The 17,823-nt window shown below is 37.8% G+C and overlaps 2 protein-coding genes across 5 annotated transcripts in view; both read left to right on the top strand.

Annotated features, from left to right (window-relative positions):
- The window catches only part of sez6l2 (seizure related 6 homolog (mouse)-like 2), a 28,060-nt gene extending 25,631 nt beyond the window's left edge, over nt 1-2,429 (top strand). For all 4 annotated transcript variants that reach the window (XM_041777753.1, XM_041777752.1, XM_041777754.1 and 1 more), the window contains one exon: nt 1,192-2,429. In XM_041777753.1, the coding sequence (XP_041633687.1) occupies nt 1,192-1,221 (30 nt within the window). In that variant the 3' untranslated portion in view covers nt 1,222-2,429. The remainder of the gene's footprint in view (nt 1-1,191) is intronic.
- Nucleotides 2,430-7,909: 5,480 nt separating this feature from the next.
- On the top strand, nt 7,910-17,146 carry kctd13 (potassium channel tetramerization domain containing 13). The gene is made up of 8 exons (XM_041778190.1): nt 7,910-8,083; nt 8,255-8,312; nt 9,992-10,252; nt 10,525-10,694; nt 12,785-12,874; nt 12,980-13,032; nt 13,119-13,314; nt 15,202-17,146. Exons 3-8 carry the CDS (start codon nt 10,015-10,017, stop codon nt 15,442-15,444), a joined length of 990 nt encoding a protein of 329 aa, XP_041634124.1. The 5' UTR covers nt 7,910-8,083; nt 8,255-8,312; nt 9,992-10,014; the 3' UTR covers nt 15,445-17,146.
- The last annotated feature ends 677 nt before the right edge of the window (nt 17,147-17,823 follow it).

The following is a 17,823-nucleotide window of genomic DNA, read 5'->3' on the forward strand; positions in this document are numbered from 1 at the left end:
TTTACAATTTCATAAGATAATATTAGCTCATTTTGAATTTGATGGCAGCAACACATCTCAAAAAAGTAGGGACAGGAACTAGAAAAGTAAGTGGCACTAATCATAAACAGCTGGAGGAGCATGTCACAGCTAATTAGGTTAATTATCAACAGGTCAGAAACATGACTGGGTATAAAAGGAGCATTTTAGAGAGGCAGAGTCTTTCACAGGTAAAGATGGGCAGAGGTTGACCAATCTGTGGAAAAACAGTCTAAAAATTGTGGAACAGTTTCAGAAAAATGTTCCTAATGTCATCAAAGGATTCAGAGAATCTGAAGAAATCTCTGAGAGGGACAAGGCTGAAGGGGCCCTCAGGGGCCACTGCATTAAAAACAGGCATGATTCTGTACTGGAAATCACTGCATGGGCTCAGGAACACTTCCAAAAATCATTGTCTGTCAACACAGTTGGCCGTGCCATCCACAAATGATGGTTAAAGCCGGATCATGGAGAGAAGGAGCCAATTGTGAACAGGATCCAGAAACACTGCCGTGAAACATGGAAAACTGTTCTGTGGTCAGCTGCATTGGAAAACTGTAGATGCTGTGTCCTGTGTACCAAAGAGGAGAGGGACCGTCCAGCTTGTTCTCCTGGCTCAGCTCTAAAGCCTGCATCTCTGATGGTATGGGGTTGCATTAGTGCCTATGGCGTGGGCAGCTCTAACATCTGGAAAGGAACTATCAATGCTGAAAAGTAGAGAGAGGTTTTAGAGCAACGTATGCTCCCATCCAGACAACGTCTCTTTCAGGGAAGGCCTTGACTATTTCAGCAAGACAATGCTAAACCACATACCACAACCATCACAACAGCATGGCTTCAGAGGAGAGTCCGGGTCAGCTGGTCTCCTCACTTCCAAGACGTTTACAGACTGTCGATAAAGAAGAGGGGATGCTACACAGTGGTAAACATGGCCCTGACACTACTTTCTGAGGTGTGTTGCTGCCATCAAATTCAAAATGAGCTAATGTTTTCTATGAAATGTTAAAATGTCTCAGTTTCAACATCAGATATGTTGTTTCTGTTCTATTGTGATCAAATATGGGTTCATGAGATCTGACAATCTTTTCGTTTATTTATTATTGACATTTTACACAGCGCCCCAACTTTTTTGGAACTAGGCTTTTACTTACTGATGTCTCATTTTTCCCACAGGACACACGGGAGTATGAAGTATCCATTTAGGGCGGAAATGTGGCGGTGAGAATTAAAAACCCCAGAACGATGAAAATCTTTTGGAAACAAATTTCTTAGTATCAAACGGCCTCTCTCCCCTTTGAATCAGCATTTTTCTCTGTTCCACCATGGTTCTATCTCAGCGTCATCTATCATGGCAGTATGTTCTTTTTTTATTTGTTGCACTGATGTGGTCTGCCAAACGTGGGTCCTACTTCACAGTTTCACTCAGTGGGACCGGTGCCTTAAGAAGGGAAAGATTGACAACAAAACAAAGAGCGTGGAAGGCGTAAGAACGGGAGAGAAAAATAGGCTGGAAAGTGATGGGTTTATTATCTCTTTAAATTATAATGAGGCCAAAACATCCAAGAACTTGGCAATACTTTATTTGTAACTCTAAGAGGTTACAATCACAACCACACAGAATGTTTTCTTCATTTGTCCATTTTTTCAAAAGCTAAAGTATGGGGGACAGTCGGTTTATTTTGAGTCGAGTTTTCCATCGACATGGTTGTTTCTCTTCTTCACTTGTCTCTCTCTCTCTGTGTAACACACACACACACACACAGATTGAATGTAAATATCTGACTTAATATTGATTGAGGTTGATATATGCTAAATGATATATAAGCCTCATATAAACACTTGTACAAGGTGTCAGGAGGTTATATATTTTCATTATATGTATGTAATGAAAATTCAGTGCCAAAATAATATAATGTTCAATAATTTAATGTCTCTAAGTGTTTCATCTGTTGTTGCAATCTGTTTACAAAGGCAGTGTTTCTTTTCTTCTTCGCTGTTTTCTGGCGTGCAGCGTCACCCAGCGTCACGACATGTAGGACGGAGTGAGGACATGAATGTCATTATGCTTAAAGCATGCACTGATTGTAAATTATATTGCTTCTGCTCAATCTCGCCATGCCATCCTAGTTATTGACAGCCATCATTGTTCTCAGATTTGATGTTGTATGCACTATGTTGATGAAAATTACAAACTTGGCTGCTTGCTGTGATGCATTCTGTATTTATTTAAACTGATTGTTTCAGCAGTGAATGTGCCGTCATTCGCTGTGCCAAACGAAGGATCTTGGAGACTGTTGCTTTGTAGAATTAATTCTTCTCTTATCATCAGTAGCATTTCTTTGCTTCATATATGAATACACTCTTTTGAAGGCAGTAAACTAAAGCTGAACTGGAAATAAAGTCTCTGTTGAATGGTGAAACTTTTGTAGAGATGTTTTTTTCCCCTTACCTTTTTCACATGCATTTCTGCAACAGCACTATTGTGAAGCTTTGTTGTCATTTGTATTGATTCTGCTAGAGAGGAATATACAGTAGGTGTCCTCGTCTGTTCATTAACATTGCATTACAGTGTTGCAGAAGCAGAGTGCCCCAGCTGCTTTTACACCTGGGTGTAACGTTACATCTAACTTAGAGCTGTAAAGGTACACCCTGTGTTCCAGCTGGATTTAAGCTTTATTTATGTGTGGATGTCACTTTAAAGCCCTGGATCGAGCAGAGCCATGGAAGGAGGGGGTCGTCACAGCACATGGCCTGGTTGCAGCGTGCAGGGAGCATGGCTGTAGCCACAAGCATCTACTTGGTGGAAGCTGGTGTACAAGGCTTTGTTGGGGGGATCAGCATCTCCACTGTTCAGAGACCTTTAGCTACATGGATGAGCTCTGAGTGAGGCAACCAGGGAGATGGCAGAAAGGGTAAACTTTTGGCTTTGGCTAATGAGATAACGCTGCAAACTCCTGGAGAAGGCTGGCTGCAGGGAGGGTTCCCTGTTTGCTGTCCCACCACCAGGAGATGTTCAAGCAAGCGAAACATCTACCTGTGAATTTAAATGGAGTCAATAGAAACATCTAGTGGTGGGCGTATCGATACTAAAGTATCGATATATCGATATTTACAAAGTACTCATTTGGTATCGAGTACTTTTAAAAGTATCGATATTAAATGAGTACTTTAAAAAAAACGTCTAACCATGCACCCCATCTGTTTGTTTGTAGTCGCTCTCGTCTGTCTCTTGTGCCAAAGGTCTGCTGCTGCACTGTTTTCCGTGTCACGTGACTTTGGTGACCAATCAGATAGAGCAAACGCGCACATAGACACTCAAGGCACACACACGGTTATTCAGAGGCCTCATGTCTGTGTCAAACTGGAGAGAATGGCAGAAATAAACTGCTGAAGCTTTTTGAAATAACTTTCAACAAAAATGCAAAGGTGAGTCAGCATTCCCAGTGTCTAACAGTTTTTATCTCAAAGTTATAAAAAACTGATGCATGAAGAGGATGTTAGTCATGACAAATCTGCACCGCTCACTCTCCGACGAAAGACATTGATGGTGTTTTTCATTGAGCCAAAGCCACAGCTAGTGCTGTTAGTCATAAAAACCAGTAAAGAAAGACGTTCTGTAGCTGACTCTGATGCATTTGTGATTCATTTTAATTGACTTTGAGAGTGTACTTCTAAATGTGTTCCTCTTTATCACTGTTTACTAGTTTTTCTCCTATAATTTGACTGCGTTTTCCAACGTTCAGAACGTTTTTTGCAGCATTTTCTTAAACCACACATTGAATAGTCCACGGATTAATTCACTAATTTAAACAGTCTAACTATTAGGTACAGTGGGAAAACAAAAAAGATAAAATCAAGTCCCATATTACAAAAAATATATAAGTTAAAATCCTACTTTGAAATATGTTTTACCCCAAGTACTTAGTTGATAGTAAAAGATAACTCGGAAAAGAATTAGTTCTATTCATTAAGACTGATAAATAAATGATAGATTATGTTTTTTGAGTTTTTTTGGCCTTATTCGTATCAATTTAATAATTATGTATACTGCTGCTTTTATAAGTAAAAAGTATCGTATCAAGTGTCGGTATCGGTGATACTGGTCCTGTATTTACTTAGTATCGGATCGATATTAAATTTAGCAGTATCGCCCACCACTAGAAACATCTTAAGGTGTGATGACGGTGGAGCTTGCTGCAAAAAGGCGCTTTTAAAGTCAGCTCTCCTCCACTAGCTCCAGCAGTGTCTTTTTCATTATGCCATCACTCAGTAATTTGATTTAAAAAAAAACTACCATAAATTATTCATTCTTAAACCAAAGTTTATTAATCCCGAAAGGAACCTCTTGTGCCAGATTTCAGCACAAAGAAGGAACATGAAAGAGAAGCGGATAGTCTTAAAATTCTCTGTTCGTTTACTACAAGGGAATTTAAGCAAACTGGTAAACCGAGGACATTAAGGTACGGTCCTTTGCTGCCCTCCTGTGGCCACTGTGGTGTACTGCAGTAGTCATCAAGTTAGCATCGACGAAAGCGATGACAGTGTTTCCGGAAGGAACTTTCAAAACAAAACAAAAATAATTTAAAATTTAAATGACAGAACTAAAGGTATAATACACAAAGGCAAAAATAATTATAATGTAGAAAAGTGATCAATTTACTTAGATTTTTTTTGCATTCCCATTCTCTTCCATGATCCTCTTTTGTATTGATATGTTGTAGCTCTGTCATATGAGTCTCTTTTACAGCTGATCATTTTAAAGATAAAATTACTTTGAATCATACAGTGACGGAAAAATGCACACCCTGTTTTTGTGTGTGTGTTAAACCCTGTAATCCATAATAAAATGAGGTGGATAGCCGACTGTAGAGTTTCTTCAGCGTTTCTTACGTGTTTTTTCTTGTTCCACTGGCATCACACATTAAGATATTTATTTTAACTCCAAGATGTGATCTTGGTGTCCTAATGTCTTGATTTGCATTGTACTACAGCACTGTGGAAGCATGAGAGATCATTGGTTTGTTTAAGCCTGAGTTTTAATTAATTACTTTGTAAGTTAAATCCACAAATACTGCCATCATTACGTTGACGCTAGCTTGATAAGTATTGCAGTACACCACAGTGGCCACAGGAGGGCAGCAAAGGACAGTACTTTAATGCACTCGGTTCAACAGTTAGTTTAAATCCTCTACTGGAGAACGAACAAATTAAGGCAGTCCTCTGTTTAAGTGGTACAGACTCGTTTAAATTTGTGTTTGTGTTTTGGGTAAAGAAAGAGATTTACCATAGAACCTTGGCTATTATTATTATTATTATTATTATTATTATTATTATTATTACTATTATCATAGTTATTATTCGAAATAGAATCTTAATATTAAATGGATTTTTTGTAAGTGAACTAGTTTGGAAAAGTTAATATTAACATTCATTGTAAACTGACATACTCAGACTTGTGAGAATAAAAATCCAAAGTTAATTATCGCAAAATGCTTCATAATAATGTCAGGAGTTTTTGAGTTTTATTCCTTTATTTCAATCCCTAAAACTTAAAAGAATTTCTGTCCGAAATTAATCATCAAAGACTACTGAAATGGGGGGAAAGCATAGCCTGAAGGATGAACAGTACAAATTGAAAGTATGAATAAACGTTCTGCTCTCACTGAAGAAATTGTTGTTAACTATCAGTGTCAATTTCTTTCAAGCACTGAAGAAAGTCCGTTTTATTTCTTTATGAATACAAGTAGCCTTTAAGTGTTCTGATCTACTAACGTTAAAAGGACTTGTTTTACGCCTGAGTTTCGGTGTTTTATTTTGTAAATTGATATCGGAAGTACTGCCATCATTACGTTGACGCTAGCTTGATGAGCACTGCATTACACCACAGTGGCCACAGGAGGGCAGCAAAGGACTTTACTTTAATGCGCTCGGTTCAACAGTTAGTTTAAATCTTCGATTGGAAAACGAACAAATTAAGGCAGTCCTCTGTTTTAGTGGTACAGATCGTTTAAAATTGTGTCTGTTTTTGAAGAAAAAAAGAGATTTACCATAGAACCTTGGTTAATATTATTATTATTATTATTATTATTATTATTATTATTATTATTATCATCATGGTTATTATTCGAAATAGAATCTTAATATTAAATGGATTTTTTTAAGTAACTAGTTTGGAAAAAATATTATCAACATTCATTGTAAACTAACATACTCAAACTTCTGAGAATGAAAATTCAAAGATAATCATCGCAAAATGCTTCATAATAATGTCTGGAGTTTTTGTTTTTTACTCCTTTATTTCTATCCCTAAACCCTAAAAGTATTTCTGTCCGCAATTAGTCATCAAAGACTACTGACATGGGTAGGTGGGGTGGGGATAACCTGAATTATACAATTAGCCTTTACGTGTTTTGATCTACTAACGATAAAAGGACTTGTTTTACGCCTGAGTTTCGGTGTTGTATTTTGTAAATTGATATCGGAAGTACTGCCATCATTACGTTGACGCTAGCTTGATGAGTACTGCATTACATCACAGTGGCCACAGGAGGGCAGCAAAGGACTTTACTTTGATGCACTCGGTTCAACGGTTAGTTTAAATCCTCTACTGGAGAACGAACAAATTAAGGCAGTCCTCTGTTTTAGTGGTACAGACTCGTTTGAATTGTGTTTGTGTTTTGGGGAAACAAAAAGAGATTTACCATAGAATCTTGATTAATATTATTATGATCAATATTGTTATAATAGTAATTATTATTATTATCATTATTGTTATTGTTATTATTATTATTATTATTATTGAAATAAGACCTTAATAGTAAATGGATTTTTGTAAGTGAACTAGTTTGGAAAAGTTAATATTAACATTTAGTGGTACAGACTTGTTTAAAATTGTGTTTGTGTTTTGGGGAGATTTACCATAGAACCTTGATATAAACGGCCCTTTTAAGACAATGGCTTTGGGAAGTTTCTCATTAACATTGATTGTAAACTAACATATTTAGAGTTCATCGATGCTGATTGTATGCAGGATAGGTGAGGCAAGTTTTCAGTATTAAAATTCACAGAACAGTAATCATTTGATGCTTTTTTCTATCCTTGAAATCAAAAGCATTTCTGTCAGCATACTTAAAGTTCATAGATAATGACCACTTAATGCTTCATAATATTATTGTATGATATTTGTGTATTTCAGTGATCTGTGTATTATTCTTTTAGTTTTGTCCTTGAAATTTTAAAGACTTTCTGTCAGCAAACAATCAACAAACACTGGTGTGGTATCAGGAGTACAATAGTTGGACAAAAGTTTGAAGTTACTCCTTCCACACACTTTCTAAATTGCTCTAAATCATTGACAGTGTTCCCTGTCTCTCAGAGCCTAAATAACACAAGCACTTTCAGTGGTCTCCCCTGCAAGAACACTGTCTATTTAAAAAAAAAAAAAAAAAAAAAAAAAATTTGCAGCTTACTGCCTACATTTTTCAACAACACCTACAACATCCCATGCAGCACAGTGTCTATTTTGCACAATAAAATTGGCAATAATTTCTTTCGGCGATCTTCCTAAATTTTCTGCAGCATTTTCTGTCTTGTCTGTTTGTTGTTTTGACACAGAGCTGGAGTTTGATTACTTGGCAATAAAAAAACAGGAATTACCCACAATAGATTCATGGGACTTTAATTTTGATTGCAGTGGTATCAACGCAGGGATCATTATTGTTTGAGTTTTACAATCTCTGAAAGAAATAAAGATAGAAAGTAAGAACTTGAGTATTCTACACAGTTCCCTGTGCTGTTGGTGTAGAGGAACATACGTTTTGAGTCCACTAGGTAGCGATTGGTAACGTCACAAGCTCCGCTCTGACTGAAATTAGATCACCGAAGAAGAAAACAGCGGAAGCAGTTGCACTGGTTTCGTTTCCGATTGACCTAGTTAGCTTCCCTTTTAGCATCAGCTAGTAATCTTTATGCCAAAACAATGGAAAAGACCGCTTTAATATTGTCGTTTGGCATTTTTGATGTCTAGTTTTTGAATGTTTACTCAATAAGTAAGAAGAACAAAAACGTATGACCGTTTAAAACTTAACTAACGCTGAAATAAACCGTCTATTGTTAGCTTGATTTAGCTTCTCTTTCAGTCGGTTTACATTTATTATTCCTGAGATCTTTAGGCTGACCGTTCGGATTTTGTAGATGTTATAGACTTTATAGACTGTTAATGTGTATATTTTTATAGTTTTCTCCCTTGGCTCCCCCGGGTTCTCCATTAAAGCTTCATTTTGATGTTTAGTGAGGTGAGTACAGTCTGTCTAATGCTAACTCTATGTATGACTATTATCCATACATGTATTAGCATCAAAAACTCTCATTACCATTATCTAACATGATTTCTGTTGTATGTGTAGATTTAGGATCATGCTGTCTTAGCCTGCTAATAAGCTGCTAACAGTGAGCTAACTCATCATTTGCCTCTGTTATCCTGATATTTTAGCGTTAAAAACTCATCATCTAACATGATCTCTGTCTGTGTTGTCTTATATATCAAGGTGTTTGTTGTCTTAGCTGCTAACTGCACATTTATATTGATTTGAAAAGAGATTGTCACGGTACTAAGATTTTAATATTTTACATGAAATACAGTCACAGAATAATGATACCCATATAAGGTTTGAAAATTAGCAGTTTTATTCTTCTTGGATGACAGTAGAGGTCACTTACTTAATCCTAACCCTTACTTTGTCTTCTGTATTCTAACACCGTCTTTGTGATAGTTCTGGCTAAAACAAAGATCTCCCCCCTCAACAGAAATGACTATTTTTGGAATCATAATGCATGACAAGAACAATACTCTATATTGAATATAGTCTCAATTTATTGTATTCATAAATGTGAAAACTCAAATTCCAAAGAAGTTGTGTCACTGTATAAAATGTGAATAGAAACAGAAGTTGATGATTGTCAAATCTCATAAACCTATATTTTATCAACAACAGAACAAAAACAACATATCAGATGTTGAAACTGAGATATTTTACCATTTCATAAAAATATTAGTTTATGTTTTTATTTGATGGCAGCAGCACATCTAAAAAAAGTGGGGACATGGCCATGTTTACCATTGTGTAGCATCCCTTCTTCTTTTAACAGCAGCCTGTAAACATCTGGGAAGTGACGAGACCTGTTCCTGGAGTTTTGGGAGAGAAATGTTGTCCTGTCCCGTATTTCTGAAAGTTCTCCACAATTTTAACTTTTTTTTTTTTTTTTTGCAGATTGGTGAAGCCCATCTTTACTTCTAAGAGACCCTGCCTTTCCTCCTCTTACACCCAGTCATGTTACTGACCTGTTGCTAAATAACTTGAGTAGTTGCACAAATGCTCCTACAACTGTTTTTCAGCGGTACCACTTACTTTTCCAGCCTTTTATTGACCTGCCCCCCCACCCCCCTCAATTTGAGATGAAATTAACTGATATATATTTGTCTTAAAATATCTAAAATGTCTCATCATCTGATATGTTGTTTATGTTCTGTTGTGAATAAAGTAGGGGTTCGTAAGATTTGACAGTCATCAACTTCTGTTTTTATTTTCTCAGTGACACAACTCTTTTGGAGTTATGGTTGTAAATAGTTACAGGGAATCCTTTATATTAAGATATGTTAATTTTATATAATTAATGTTGGTGTCTTTTATATGTTGTTGTAAAATAGGAACAGAAAAGGGGTCTACAAATGTACTTTGGTGGAGGTAAATGCATTTGGCTTGCCCGCCAGAGGGTATTCTGTGAATCATTCAGATAACATTTTAAAACATGATGTGATATCATATTTCATTGAACCATCAACAGCCTTGCTCTAAAGCATGTTTAAAGCAAAAGTACGTCTTTCTCTATATGTCTGTTACAGTTATTATGAAAACATCAGCAGCCCTGTTCTCTTAACAGCTCAGTAACACCGTGGTTTTCTTCTGTCTCACAGTCAGGCCGTGATTCTTCAGCCCCATGTCTGCTGAGGCGTCAGTTGGCAGTCATGCTGCTGACTCTGCCCAGCCTGCCATCTCCCAGCCCGCCTTCCACAACACAGACGAGCTCCAAAACCGAGGTTTGCTGGGAAGCAAGTACGTTAAATTAAATGTTGGCGGCTCACTGCATTATACAACCGTCCAGACTCTAAGTAAGGAGGACAGTCTGCTAAGGAGCATCTGTAATGGCGGCACCGAGGTCACCATCGACTCAGAAGGTCAGTACCCTGACCTGAATCTTCTTGGTCCATATTGTTATTTTTGTTTTATAGAGCTTGTATATTTTGGTGCCCAAACTTCTTCTAATTTTTCATGGTTTACCCTAAACTATTAGAGATAAAGATGAAACTGTGTTTATTGATCCACATTCTTCAGTTTTAATCTCCAGAGTGTACTTACATGATTATACTGCTTTATCAGAGTTTCACTGAAAGTTTCAAAGATGACAAAGAGAAGAAAACACTGACAACAGATCCCTCTGCTGTTCCAGGCTGGGTCGTCTTGGATCGGTCTGGCCGTCATTTTGGCCTGGTTCTGAACTTCTTGCGCGATGGCTCAGTACCACTTCCAGAAGACCACAGAGAGCTGGAGGAGGTTCTCAAGGAGGCCCAGTACTACCGGGTCCAGGGCCTCGTCCAGCACTGCCTCAGTGCCATGCAGGTAAACCAAAGATAAACATTTATTTAGTCTGTTTATTAGAAGATCTTCAGGACTACACACTTTAGTTTAAAATACCTAGTAACAGTATACACTTTTAATCAGAGATGCTTTATTTGATTGGAAACTGCTCATGTTGACTGATGTTCATTTAAAAATGCATGATCAGATAATCAGAATTAATGCCTCTAGTCACACATCACCAAAACTGAACACCTGTGGTTAATACAATGGTGTCTGCAGCTGAGAGAAGCACTGTGTCTTAAGGCCAGCTTATGCTGCACTATTTTTTTGGTCTTTCACGACGGCTCCATGTCAGACTATAAACAAAAATCTTGTCTAATCCTGGCTGACGCCTGGCTGCACTACATGTTGGATCCAGATCAGTCATCATATGCTGCTATTCAGCGACTGTGTGCGAGTTCATAGGCCATCAGGGAGGCGGATCAGAGAGTTTCAATCAGAGCTACAACAGATGTGATGCTAGCTGTCTTTCACTCAGAAAAGAATTTTAAAAACATGAAACAGGATTATGGATAACAATGATGGACTTATCCTGATACATTAAGAGGACAATATGGACTGGATACCCTTCAGATAGAACTTTAGGTATGAATCTGACAGCCTAAAGCAAGTGTCATAAACTACATTTGAACATGGGCCAGATTTTGTCTTGACAGAGACTGGAGGTTTGAATTTCAAACTGTATAAATACATATTTTGGTCTCATAAATATATAATTGTATCTGTATTTTTAGGCATTCACATTGAGATTGGTCTATTACCTCTACTGCAGCCAAGCACAGGAGAGCGAATATTTTAGCTACATATTTCTTGGGCTGTCATGTTGTCCATCATACAGTTTGACACAATATGCTTTGCCATCATTGGTGAACAACACGTGAAAGAGGTGTTTCTTTCTGATACCCAGGCAGGAAGGAATTCACTCTACAAGAGGTTGAAATGGGAAGCTGGCACAGAAAACAACAGATTTGATCAAGACTCGACTGCTAAGTTTGTCTTTATCATGCCTCATATTTACTAATAATGGCTGACAAGTAAGGTGGGAATCTTTAGGCACCTCACGATTTGCTTCATAGAGCTACAAATCAATGTCTGTTTTTTTCACTGTGTCAAACATAATATGAATGTTACATTTTTGTTTAGAAAAAAGAGATAAATCAAATTTCCACTATCCTCTAATGGGAGATGTGTGTAAATTGGAAATTTTGCAGTTGCACTAAACCAAAGGTAGCATCCTTTGCTTGGAACTTATCTATAATTACAAACACATAAAAATGTCCTTTTTTACAGATGAACAACTGGTGATCTAAATCTTGCTGTTAAGCGCTGCATGTCAGAGTTCCACCTTTTTGTTTCTGCTATTCCACAGTATTAAATATTTATATTATTATCGATTATCAATCATTGGACATTTAAATAGATTCAGAATCCTTCACCTCCACATCACGATGCATTTAAGAGTCATTTTTTTCTCCCACCTCTACTTACAAGTGGATTCCTGTAAAAAAAAAAACAGATCAACTGTTAAGTCAATTAAAAAAAAATATTCCAGTGCTAGTCTTGTCAAATCATGGACATGATTATGCTGCTGGTTTTGTCGCACTATAAGCGTGTTTGTTGTCCCCGATGCCCACTATCAGTCCTGGTGTTTGAAGATGAGCTGCAGCATTGCAGCCAGGCCAAAATCTGGCTGAATTGTAGTCCAAGCAGTCCTTTGGAAATCATTATGCTGATTATCAGGACCAATGCTTAGTAATTCAGATAACTGATGTTTGGAAGCAGTATACATTTTCTGTTAAAGTGATCCATTAGTTAATTTCAGTCATCAAATGTTAGATTTAAAACATGTAAAGGGACATAAACATGTCATTCAAAAAGACTTACCTTCTTCATTACCAACTAATGAAGCCTAACATTGGTTCATGCAGGACACAAAAATCATACGCTGATGGCCAGATGATTTCAGTTGTCTCCCAGCTCTCACAGCCAGTCACAGCTCTTTCGTAAGGTGGCCCTTATCCTGATTTTTTAGACGGATTTTAGAATAACGGTCTTTTTTCGACCTGCAGAAACAGAAAGATGTCTTTGAGAGTGTTTGTCGCATCCCCATGATCACCTCAGCCAAAGAAGAACAGAAGATGATTGCCACCTGTAGAAAGGTAACATTAAAATAAGTTTACCTAAAACATTGATGACATTTGCTGGTTCCGTGATAAAAACATGATTATCTGAAATTTTCAACTCTTTGTTTCTTGTCTTTTCAGCCAGTAGTGAAGTTGCAGAACAATAGAGGAAACAACAAATACTCCTACACCAGGTAAAAACCTCACATGCTGCCATAATAACCCATCAGTCTTTGTGTTATTTCACTTCCTGACCTGCCCTCTCTCTCCATGTGACCAGTAACTCTGATGACAACCTGCTGAAGAACATCGAACTCTTTGACAAACTCGTGCTGCGGTTCAATGGTCGGGTCTTGTTTGTAAAAGACGTGCTGGGTGATGAGATCTGCTGCTGGTCGTTCTACGGCGAAGGACGAAAGATTGCAGAAGTTTGTTGCACTTCCATCGTCTACGCTACGGAGAAGAAGCAGACCAAAGTAAGAAATGAGCCAGTGTAGGACATTAGGTCCTATAGTCATGAACAAAAGTATTGGCACACCTGGAATTTTTCCAGAAAATACACCATTTCTCCCAGAAATTGGTGCAATTACAAATGTTTTTGGTATACACATGTTTATTGCCTTTATGTGCATTGGAGCAACACAAAAAAATTAGAAGAAAAAAGACAAAATTGACATAATTTTACCCAAAAATGGGCCGGACAAAATTATTGGCACCCTCAATTTAATATTTGGTTGCACACCCTTGGAAAAAAATAACTAAAACCAGTCGCTTCCTATAACCATCAACAAGCTTCTTACACCTTCCAACTGGAATTTTGGACCACTCTTCTTTTGCAAACTGCTCCAGGTCTCTAAGATTCGAAGGGTGCTTTCTTGCAACAGCAGTTTTGAGCTCTCTTCATAGGTGTTCAATGGGATTTAGATCCGGACTCATTACTGGCCACTTCAAAACTCTCCAGCTTTGTCTCCAACCATTTCTTGGTGCTTTTTGAGGTTTGCTTCAGGTCATTGTCCTGCTGGAACACCCATGACCTGTGATGCAGACCCAGCCTTCTGACACTAGGCCAAACATTGTGGCCCAAAATCTTTGATAGCCTCCAGCTTTCATGATTCCTTGCACACAGTCAAGGCACCCAGTGCCAGAGGCAGCAAAACAACCCCAAAACATCCTTGAACCTCCACCATGTTTGACTGTAGGTACTGTGTTCTTTTCTTTGTAGGCCTCATTCTGTTTTCTGTAAACAGTGGAATGACGTGCTTTTCCATAAAGCTCTACCATAGTCTCATCTGTCCACAAAATGTTCTCCTAGAAGGATTGAGGCTTACTCAGGTACATTTTTGCAAACTCCAGTCTGGCTTTTTTATGTCTCTTTGTCAGCAGTGGGGTTCTCCTCAGTCTCCTGCCATAGCGCTTCATCTCAGTCAGATGACCACGTATGGTCCGACCTGACACTTTTGCACCCTGAGTCTGCAGGACAGCCTGAATTTGTGTGGAAGTTGACTGAGGATGTTTATCCACCATTCCAGCTATCCTGCGTTGCATTCTTTTGTCATTTTTTTCTCTTCCGTCCACATCCAGGGAGATAAGCCATAGTGCCATGGGTTATAAACTTGGCACTGGAATTGGACAAAGGAATCTCAAGATCTCTGGAGATGGTCTTGAAACTATGAGATTGTTCATATTTTTCCACAATTTTGCTTCTTAAGTCCTCAGACAATTCTGGGCTCTTCTTTCTCTTCTTCATGCTCGGTGTGACACACACAGGCACACGACACAAAGGTTGAGTCAACTTTTAGACATTCTAACTGGCTTCAAGTGTGATTTCTAGATTGCCAGCACCTGTTACTGCCACAGGTGAGTTTAAACGAGCATCACATGCTTGAGATAAATTTGCCCGGCCCATTTTTTGAGTTTGTGTAAAATTATGTCAATTTTGTCTTTTTCTTTGGATTTTTTGTGTTGTTCCAATGCACATAAAGGCAATAAACACATGTATACCAAAAACATTTGTAATTGCACCAATTTCTGGGAGAAATGGTGTATTTTCTGGAAAACTCCAGGGGTGCCAATACTTTCATTCATGACTGTATATAGGTGCATGAAAAAGGCATATCAAATTAAAACCAAAGTCTGAAATCAAATTACGCAGAGATGTAGAGCTTTTGGAATATTAACGATTTGACTCAACATTGATTTTTTTTGGTTTAAATGGATTCCTGTTTCATAGCACATTGCCTATTTCTTATAAAGAGGTGATTATTTCAAGATGTACTCTAGTCTGCAAAAAACATTCAAACAAAGCTCTTTACACAGACTCCTGCCTTCTACAGTGATTGTTATAATGAGCAACTTTCTTTCAGGTGGAGTTTCCCGAGGCCAGAATCTTTGAAGAAACCCTCAACATCCTCATCTATGAGAACAGCAGAGGATCAGGCGGCTTACACCTTCTGGATTCAAGAGGCTCCGGGGCCTCACTGGGAGCCGGCCAATCAGAAGAGGAGGGCGCTGTGGGAGGCGACAGGCGAGTACGAAGAATCCACGTAAGGAGGCATATAATGCACGATGAAAGAGGGCACGGTCAGCAGACTGTATATAAAGACTAAAAATGTGAAAATCAGACAGAGTGAATTCAGGTGTCTGTGGATGATAACTGAGTGAGAGAGATGTCTGTGATCATAGCAACAGCTTCATAGTTGCTTGTTTTGTTAGCTGATGAGTAACTGAGGAAAGTCTAAGTTTCTGTTTACAAGAAAAGAGTAGTGTATATATTTTAACAAGGATCTTTGTAAATTCACTGGGGAACTAGAACTGGCATAGGTCTAACTTTTCTAATGTTAAGGAACATCCTGCAGGTTACTGATCTCGCCTCAGAAAAGTGAACCTCCACCCTGTAGGTGGATTTTATTCCTGGAGTAGGATGCCAACTTTACTGTGGGCGTTCATGAAATGCACTGGTGACCTCCTCTGTGTTTGACTTTAGGAAAACACTGTGTCCATTTATTTATTCTGGTTGTTAAAGATCTTTTGCCTTTCCTATGTTGGATAGAGGACGGTCAGGTTAAGTTTAGATACGTAAACACTGGAATAAAACTCAATAGACATTGTTAAGTCTCATTTATACTTCTGCATCGAGTCTACGCTGTAGCGTACGTCATTCACAGCTGTGATTGGTCCACTGGCTAGCATGGTGTGAGTGCCAGTCTCTTTAGTAATGTCTACAGGAACACTGGGCCTCATTCACTAATACCTTTTTCTGACTTTTTTCCTTAAAGTTTTTAAGAGAAACCTCCATCTGTTTCTCCCCTCTCTTGGAGGAGAGACTCTCAGTTTCAGTCACCATTGTTTCCTCTACACAAGCAGAGAACATGGCAGAACTGGGATAGAAATTACACTGCTGACTAGTGTTTAGGTGGAGTATTTCAGGGCCATGCAGACACCAAAACACAAGTTGTTTTTTTTTTTTTTTTAAGATTTATTTTTGGGCCTTTATTAGGTAGAGGAGGACAGTGGATAGAATCGGAAACAGGGTCAAGAGTGGGGGAGAGACATGCGGTAAAGGGCCTCAGGCCGGATTCGAACCCAGGCCGCCCGCGTATATGGGGAGCACCTTTAACCACTAGGCCACCTGCTCCCCACCAAAACACAAGTTTATCATGTTCATGGCACCACAGCCGCAGCGTAGATCGACACAGAGGTATAAACCAGGCTTTAGAGAGAGGCTGTGGATGATTGAGATTGTTGAGCAGCTCAGTTTTCTTTGTTTAAATTATTACTGCTGTTGCTTAAAGATGTTTTTTATTAATTTATGAACCTAATTTATTGTTGGTATTTAATGTATGCAATCTTTGTGTTAACTGGTCCTTAAGTTAGTTTTAATTTTTTGGAATGATACGATGCACTCAAAAGCACACATCACATTTTGAATTTTTACCTCTAAATGAGTAAAAGTGAACTTTCATTTTGGTTTAATGTTTCAAGAGAAACCGTGATCATTTCTTTAATGTTGCATTTTATTCTGAGCCATTATTTCTGACTCTTACTTAATGTCTTACACCCTAAAATCCTGATATTTTCCCTCAATAATCAACTGATGATACAGCGTTAAATCCTGGGTCATGTTTATTTCCCCTCAGGGAGAGAATTTCCTTTCTTAAATTCACTGGTGTCTTGTGTAAACAGTAACACTCTGTACAAGGTCAAAATGTCTCACACCTTTAATGAAACCACCTTGATGAACCTTTGAATGCACTAATTCAACATCCGTCCTGTAACTGTCATGGGAATATTCTGAATAAATCACTTGTGCAATCCAGCAGTGACTTTTAGTCTTGTTTTTTTGTCCTCTCATGAAGTCCAACATACAGACCCTAGCATGTTTCAGAAATCAAGTCAAAGTTAACTTCAGAATATTTTTTGATATGTTCATTTGATACTGCCAAAAACATGTAAACTTGTAAAACATGTAAAACTGCTTGTAAAAGGAGAAATTTACCAAAGTAGAAGCAGCATGAGTTAAGCAGATATGGTACAATAGTTTAAATTATGCTTTAGAGGAGAAAAAGTCAAGACTGAAGTATGAGTCACTTCACTGTGGTATATAAATTAATGATTTTTTTTTAAGCTATGCTTTTGAAAGATATTTTCTGTTTAATGGTAGAGTTGGGATAAAGGGAGGAAACAATCACAATTTAACAATTAAGGAAAAGAAATTCAAGTGAAAAAAATTGGAGTATGTTCAAAATAAAGGTTATTTTTTTCAAGACTTTAAATATTTTACTGTGGGGGCATGTTTGTCAAATATCCAGTTTTTTTTTTATTTTAAAATTAAATGCCATGCAATTTAACTGATATATGGAATCAAAAGGACTAAAGTTTAAAAAACTGATGTTTCATCAGACAGGTATTCTCCAGAGGAATCAATCCATTAGTGACAGGCAGAGTCCAACACAGTTTAGATTGCCCAAAAACATTAGCAACATTCT

Source organism: Cheilinus undulatus, linkage group 21 (assembly GCF_018320785.1).
Source record: "Cheilinus undulatus linkage group 21, ASM1832078v1, whole genome shotgun sequence".
Lineage (NCBI taxonomy): Eukaryota > Metazoa > Chordata > Actinopteri > Labriformes > Labridae > Cheilinus > Cheilinus undulatus.